This window comes from Pelecanus crispus, chromosome 8 (assembly GCF_030463565.1).
Source record: "Pelecanus crispus isolate bPelCri1 chromosome 8, bPelCri1.pri, whole genome shotgun sequence".
NCBI classification, from domain to species: Eukaryota; Metazoa; Chordata; class Aves; order Pelecaniformes; family Pelecanidae; genus Pelecanus; species Pelecanus crispus.
In genome coordinates, this window is record NC_134650.1 from 28,535,526 (window position 1) to 28,543,743 (window position 8,218).

Here is an 8,218-nt window from a genome sequence, read left to right on the forward strand (position 1 = left end):
AGAATATTTACAGATGGATATACCAAAGGTAGAGGAGAATGCTGGCTCATTAATAAGCTTGTTCCTGCCTTGCAATTTTACTTAGCCTTACTGATCATTTCACTCATCTTAAATTCCACTGTCATTCGAACCCCACATGGCATGCCTGGACAAATGCAAGGACTTGGATGTTGTTTTACAGGCTGGGCTTACTGCCAAGTCTGCTCCACGTACTTCCCTGGCCCACTAGGGCAGCTTTAGGCAACAACTCCCGTATTTACGTTATTGCTGTGAACAGCCAAACTGGTGCTTACTATTGACCCAGGCCCAATCCTCTCATTTCTCACTCATTCACAGCAACACTACTTATTTGGCTACTCTTCAGGTGGGATGTAGAGCTGCAAGCAGTTTATCATAACATAAACAAAAGAAAAAAGACCATCATGTTTTAAGCAGAGGGCTACTTTTTACTCTGAATAAAGAAAGAGCTTATTTCTAATTTTCAGAAATATGCGAGATAAAAGCATTAACACAAATGCTTTTGTACACTGCCCATCTCCCACATCCGAACCCTCAGTATTTGTTTTCATTTGCACTGTGCCCATAATTCAGATGGGAAGGAAGGGGACAGAGGGTGAGGTGCAACTATGAATTCACACACAAAATGAATGACATTTTGTCAAACTAGGGATCTTTTTCAAATCCCTGAAATACATAGTGACTCACTACATAGTGATTCTCAATGCACTATGTAGTGATCCAAGAACCATATGCCAAACCATAAAACTTATGAAATCAGATCAGGTGCAACTACAACTGCTTTGCAACATCACACAAGAAAGTTTGGATAAAGCTTGACCAGGACGAGACCATTTGGAAAAATACCAAATAGGCAAGACTTCATTTAGCCAGCACACTGTGAAAAAACACAACATATTTGGACATGTCAGCTTCCCAGGATTACCATCTTAATCTGTTACTCTTAATGGCCAGGCAACTGTGACTCCATTGATACCAGATTTGACTTTAATACACATTTTCCTTTGGTCCTTCCTCAGTGTCTCTGTCACAAGGTTCTTGTCACAGACCCTCTGTTTTTGCTCAGATGCAGCTGTTTGGTTTTCCCTCCTCCCCTCCATCAGCAGATTATATAACCACAGCCTATGACTGATTTGCATTGTGTGTGTCAATCTTTTATGTGCACAGATACTAGCATCCATTAGCTTGTAAAATAAAATGATAGAAACCAAGTTTCCCTCAAGTGGTGGTTCCTATCGCAATACATTTAATACTCAAAATCTAACAAACATTTCTGTTAAAAAGTATCATTTATGTCTAAGGGAGATAAAAAAGGAATGGACTCAAGCAATTTGTCCATTTCTTAAAGTTGCACCAGTTGATCCTAGTCTTAATCCACATGAGCACTCTTTTGTATAGCAAATGTTTACAGATGAGCACAGACAGCTGTATTTATATGGACGGCTCAAATTATACATATTAACCACAGAGTTACCATCTTCTGCAAAGACTTTCTCTCCCACCCATTCATATAGGCAACCAAATCTAAACAGAATAAAAAGACTTTAAAAAGGAATAAAACCTTAGGTGAACCATACAAGTCAGCAAGACAGTCTTTTTAAAAGACTTCAGAGGATCACATCTTGCAAGTTTCTCTTAGTCAGCTAAGGAAAGCAAACTTTGTAGCAGTTCTGGATCAGAAGTATGTGATCACAAAAATCAATTTCACCAAGAGCAACCCTCAGTCAGCTCCCACCTCAAGTTCAAAATTATTGCCAGCATCCAGTCCTCAATTTTCCACTCAGTCTAATTATGAGACTACTCTCTTTCCTACCACAACTTCACTTTCTTAGTATTGCTTACCTTAATCACCATCTTAGGGAAAAGAACAAAAAGTTCAAGCACACTGCAAACTTCTGTAAACAGCTTAGGCTGTTTTCTACTTTCTACCAACAATCCCTGACAGCAATACCTGTCATGAATACACATTTAAGAAGTGAAGAAGAATACTTTACATATTAACGATCAAGGCAAAGCTATAAAGACTAGTATTGTGCTGGTGTTTCAGTACAAATCACTGGTTTTAAGACTTTTACTACATATCTAAATTAAATGACACATATATAGTGCCAGTTTTTGCTACAGAGAACTCTGCCTAGCTACTGAGGAAAAATTCAGGGCCCATCATCACTTCAGAGCGCTTAACACATGGGCAGGAGGTAACTGCTGAGCAGCCCAAGCAGCCCGCAGATGCTCATAGAGAAAGAAGGTCAGACACGGAAACCTTCAAAAGAGAAGATCAGGCATTACTTTGACAGTCACAATGGCAAAATGTGTATTTCAATCTTGATACTCAGTGACAGCCTCAAATCAATAAGCTAATAGCTCTAAGCTAGAGGAGAAAAACTCAAAGGAGAACAAGCGTATAGAAGTTTTCAAATAAACTAAAAATCCAGATATACTCTTCTTATCCAGAGCAAGGCTTCAGCTTACAAAGATGTTTTGAATTCTCACTAAATTCATCGCAGAACTGGGATATATTTCATACTATACTTTTCAGGAGAAAAGTAAGAGAGATTGTCAGATTCATCTGTAACAAGATTACTAAATAGTATTACTTAACCAGATATTAAGTCACAGGAAATACAGAGAACCTCTTTTCAGCTTGTTTCACAGTTTCCAAGAAAATAAAACAGATATTATGAACCAGAAGTCCAAGGAGGGTACTTTTATCAGTACTTTTAAAGCACTCATATTTTGGGTAAACAAATAAACAAAATCAATCAAGGATGTTTCCTTATACTGAAAGACGGTATGAATTTCTCCTCCTCCACTTCATAACCCAAGAACAAAAGGTGGATGTTAGGGTGAAATTCCCATTTTACTCTGTTTTACTGGGTAACAAAACCTTAGCCTGTCTTTTGCTCTTAGAAGACTTCATCAGAAATAACAGGAACATTTTAGACAGGATTCTAAACAGTAGTATCAATAACTCATCTGTCAGAACTTCCTAAGTAATTAAATAATTCATTTTCTGGATATTGTACAGTTTGCAGCCTGTAATTTTAAGTCAGTCCCCACTTCACATACCAACAAGAAATAATTTTGGATGTTACAGAACCTTACAAGATCCTGAACTCCCAGCTTAGTACTATGTACCCCAAGTTCTTTAAAGACCTTTACCCTGTAAAAACTCATTCTTTAAAATAGAAGATGAACACTTAAAATAAAAATTCAGCTAAAGACGCAAATCATAGCAACTTCTATTTGCTCACCTTTTTGCACAGTTTGGCATTTAAACAGTAAACCACACCCTCAGCAGAGTTCTTAACAGCAGTATGAAGACCTTAATGCAATTTATTTGCTTAATGCTTAATAAATTCTAGGCAAACTTCCTAAAGTTATACTGAATAGTACTGCAAGACAAGGAGGGGGTGAAGGGGATGGGGATATCATTAGAAAAGTATTCAAGTTGAATTCAAGTGTCACATATTATGTCTCAAAAATCTCTTCATTAGAAAGACCAAACATGGTGACACCTCAAATACATTAATTGACAAAGTTAGTTATGTGACAGTCTGTTTTAGTAGACTATACAGGACCTGAAAGATACTGCAATTCAAATGCCTACTCAGGCATTTCAAATGCAACTAATATAAGGTTGCAGTAGCATCTGACTGCATCTTGCCACTAACCAAACAGTTTTGCAAGAAAGAGTATACCAAAGACATCTGGTTCACTTCAGGGTGCTCTACAGCATTACCTTTGGGCACTGGAGGCCCGAGTTATTTTGTCAGAAAAAGAGCAAGCTCATTAGTACTTGGGACTGTACTACCTGTTTTGAGCACTGAACACTACAAAGTCAAAGTGATAATTTCTTTCTTCTTTAGGACAAGGACACTAAACTATCAGAGAAAAAGAGAGCAAGATTTTGCAGAAGGTGCTTAGTACCTGATTTCCACTTAGAAGTAGCTGAAGAGCTTTTGACAATCTCTTATTTAGCAACCACCTGAGCAAATTTTTACTTCAGTTCACAAGCCATATGAAACAAGCTATCCCTTTGATTTCAAGTGAAGAATGCTGCAAAGATTGCAGTATTACACTACAGACTTTCAAGCATCTTTCAACCATCTTTTATGCATTCCCCTCTGCAGCAGGAACTACAATTCTCAGATGAAGCACACAAGCACTACTGCAGAACATTAGTCTCAATTCCTGCCGCTTAGAACAAAACTAAGTACGTTAGTTCTACTATCCTGCAAACCACTGAAATTGTTCTCTACAACAACTCAGAATCCCAGTTGCTTTAATTTCTCTTGCTGTCCTTTTAACATCATAAAAAGGGTAATCTACTGCCTGGGACTAGCATTTTCTTAGTAGTTCAGAAATCAAGAGCATATTAAATGAAATGAAAGAATAGTTCACGCTTCCTTGCTTTTGATTAAAAATACAGTTAAAGATAAAAATATACAAATAGATATACCTACATACGTACATACCTAAAAGAATAAAACCCTCACAACACTACAGTAGTCTCAGGATAAAAGAAAGCATTAACATAGATTTCCATGTTATTTACACAAGAACTTAGTACTAGACACTTCTTTCACAAAGATGCCATCCCCAAACTTCTAGAGAATACAGCATGAAGCATGAGAACATGTTTTCAAGTGTTCTCCAAGATCATGGAACACTTAGGATATTAAATATTATCCATTTGAAATTAAGCAGCTTTCCCCATGACCTACAGGTTTTATTATTAGCACACATTAGGAAAAAAAAAAAAAACAAACCAAACAAACCCTTATACTTACTTTGCTGTACAACAGACATCATCGTTGAAGCAAGTGATACGGCATTATGAAATACACACTTCAGGGAGATCTAAGAACTTTTGTTCATCTAACTAATATACTTGGAAGAGGGGGAACGGAAAAATGTAAGATTTCGAATATGGGTCCTCTTTTATAAGAAATCTAGTTCTTCACATTTAAAATACATGGGCAGAATTAACAGCTGAACTCTGGCAATCCTTTTAATAGAATACTTGAAGGCAGAGACCTATTCTAACCCTTTCCCCTGAAGACCACATCTGTGCACAGCAGGCAAGATCATCTCCAGTATTTCACAAAGCAGTAAAGTTACTGAGTTACAGATGCAGAGGCAGGATTTCTTACTGAAAGCTACAAATCAGTTCATGGTCCAAATATCACATTTTCAAATTTGCCTTAAAAATCGTTTTAACTTATCAAGCATGGAAAGTTCTCTATATTCAGAGTAATATCTGAACCGCTTCTTAAGGAATGCTACCAATATACAAATACTATAAAACTGAATTGAGTACCACTAATATTTCCAGTTTTCTGAGCAACATGTTTTCTCATTCTCATCTATCGTTCACGGAGGTGCATAGTTTAGACTACTAGTTTTATGTGAAAAGAATAGAAATAGTGGTGTCATTTTTGTTGTAATTTGTTAACATTCCCCACTGTTTTCATATGGTACTGTAATACATCTATTTGGCTAGCAGAACTCAGGCCCCCTTCCCAAAAGCACCATCTGCTATTCCACTAGAGTTGGAAAATAAGCAAAGAAAATCTCCCCTTATCTGAAGGAATCTGTAAACTAAATCTTAGCATCGAGACAGTTAGAGATTTTGTAAGAAATGAATCACAAGTGTTCACACTGGATGATATGCAGGCTGTATCAAACAAATTTCTTTTCTAATCAACTTATGCAGACAACCGAGTTGGAGAACAAAACAACATGGCTGCATCATTTAGCCTGGATACAGTCATGTTTCAGAGCTATCTTACCATCTAACCAGTTAGATTTAAGATAGCGCATTACCAATTAGTACTTATTTCAAGTAGGTCAGAAAAAAAGCATACAGCCATCGAACTCTGGTACAGCCACGCGCTGCACAGCTGGCTCTTATTGATTCCGCACATCATGATTACAGGGAATACTCTATTTTCTGCGGTTTAAAGAAATATGATGGGTTTTAAACGGCATTTTCAGGTTCCAATACTACAAAACAGAACAAAACGGAAGCACTGCGAAATGTGTGTATGTATCTGTACATACGGACCCAAACAGCCATCGCATCTCAACGCGCAGCGTTTTGCCCATCCACAGGTATATATACACACACGTACGCAAAGTTTGTAAGAATACGCTGGATGTAACTATGCTGCTTCATATACGGGGAACAGTTAGGTAGGAACTTGTCACCGCAAGAGCCCCAACCGAGTCTCTTGTCCGGCCCCACTAACATCTCCTGCTCACTACCCTGCGCCCAGCTTCGCTGCACCTCACGGGGACCCCCAAGTCCTCCCCCAGCCCTGCGAGGCGGCCCAAGCGCGGCGCCGGCAGCGAAGGGGACGGGAGGCGGCTGCCCCCGCCGCTACCTGCGCCAGCGGCGGCGGGACGCGGGGACGCCCTCGGTGCGGGGGCGGGGGGGGGGGCCAGGCCCACCACATCCAAGCCGCCCCCTGCCTCCGCGAGAGCCGGGGCCTCCCCCTCACAGCCACCGCGCCCCGGGGAAGGCTCCTCCCGCACGACGCGAGCTCTTGGGTTTCTTTTCCTAGAGAAAGTTGTAACGGCGGCGAGAGGCCCGCAGAGCCCCGGCCCGGCTCCGCTGGCGGCATCGCCCTCCTCGGCCCCGGGCGCCTCCGCAGCCCCCGCGTCCCGCGGGCGAGGGGAGGGGAGCGGCGCGGCGAGGCGGCCGCAGGCTGAGGGAGGAGGGACGGCGCCGCTCCCCCCCGCCTCCCGGTCGCCGGTCTCCCGCCTCCCGCGGCGGCAGCCCCCCCCCCCCTTCGCCTCACTCGGAGGAAAACAGGAAGCCGACCCCCCCCCCCCCCCCCCCCCCCCCCCCGGCCCGGCCCGGCGCGGCGCGAGGGAGGGGAGCGGCCGCGACCCGGCTGCGGAGGAGCGCACCTGCAGGCCCCAGCGGCGGCCCGGGGCCGGGCTGCCCGTCCTCCCCGAAGATCAGCCTGAAGTCGAACTCGTCGGTGGCGCCGCAGTTTGCCGTAGTCATGGGTTTGGCCGGCGAGGCGAAGCGAGACCCCGTCGCCCTGCCGGGCCGCGCCGGGCTCCTGCCGGGCTGCGCTCCCCGCCGCCGCCCCTCAGGGCCGCCTCATAACACCGGATGGCGCCGCGGCCGGAGGGGAGGGGGCGGGCGGGGGAGGGGAGCGCGCAGGGAGGAGGCGGCGGCGCGAGCGGCAGCTCCGGCCCCAGCGCGAGCTCCCGTGCCCGGGCGCCTTCTGTCACTCAGGGGGGGAGGGCGCCTACTACGGGCCGCGCCGCCCCGCCCCGGCCCCGCGCGCCCGCCGGCCCCGCCCCCCGCGCCGTGCCCCCGGGCGGCCCCCCCCGCCCCGCCGGCCGCCCCGCCCCGGCGTTTCCCACAGTTGGTCTCGCTCACGCGGTGACGTCGGCGACACCGACGGTGCCTCGTGACCCGCACCGCTACCGCCGAGGGAGGAAGGACGCCTCGCGGCAGGTCACGTGGCGCGGAGAGCTAGCCTCGCACCGCCCCCCCCCCGCGCGCCGCGAGGTCTGCCGGGGCTTGTAGTTGGTTGGTCGGCGTGGAGCGGGCGCCCAATCCGATGGAGCCAGCTGAGCGCAAAGGGGCGGGGCAGCCCCGCGGGGTGCGGGTGCCACGTGTCGGCCGCCGCCACCGCCGTGCCCCGGGCGCCGCGGGGCCTGCTCCCGGCGAGGCGGCTGCCGGGGGCGCCCGCCGGAACGCGACTGCTTCGGGAGTCCGTGCGTGAACCCTCCTGCAAGGCGCAAATTGCCGCGCGTGAGAGCAAAGGAGCGAAATCCTTTGGGGGACGCGGATTTCATGTCAGGGGCTTCTAAAAACCCGCGTGTAAATAGATGGTGCTCTTGGCACCAATTAGCGAGTCGCGTAATTAGGTTGGCGTAAGCTGAGGAATGTACCTTGGATAACAAATGTTGGCTGGAGGACTCGAAGCTGCTAGCTGCTTACCTCCCAGGCTCCTTGGAAACAGTGGTGATGAAGCAACTGTAAGGAGACTAATTAAAATACTTTTTAGCGATGTATGCCGTTAGTAAAGTAGTCGTTAGGAAGAGCACGGAAATTTCAGAGTCCTCTGCCTGCACAATATTATGCCGTCAGCTCTTGTTTTTGCCTTGCATTAAGGTTGAAAGACAAATAATCGGGCAAAAGAAAACGTAGGATTGAAGTTGTTCTTACAGA

General features: G+C 45.6%; 1 protein-coding gene across 4 annotated transcripts in view; it reads right to left on the reverse strand.

The window, feature by feature from the left end:
* NFATC3 (nuclear factor of activated T cells 3) overlaps positions 1–7,037 on the reverse strand; it is a 77,462-nt gene extending 70,425 nt beyond the window's left edge. For all 4 annotated transcript variants that reach the window (XR_012831242.1, XM_075714860.1, XM_075714859.1 and 1 more), the window contains exon 1: positions 6,937–7,037. Coding sequence is in view for 3 of the 4 variants with exons in the window: in XM_075714860.1 (XP_075570975.1) it covers positions 6,937–7,036 (100 nt within the window). In the remaining variant the exon portion in view is untranslated. The remainder of the gene's footprint in view (positions 1–6,936) is intronic.
* Between the last annotated feature and the right edge of the window lie 1,181 nt (positions 7,038–8,218).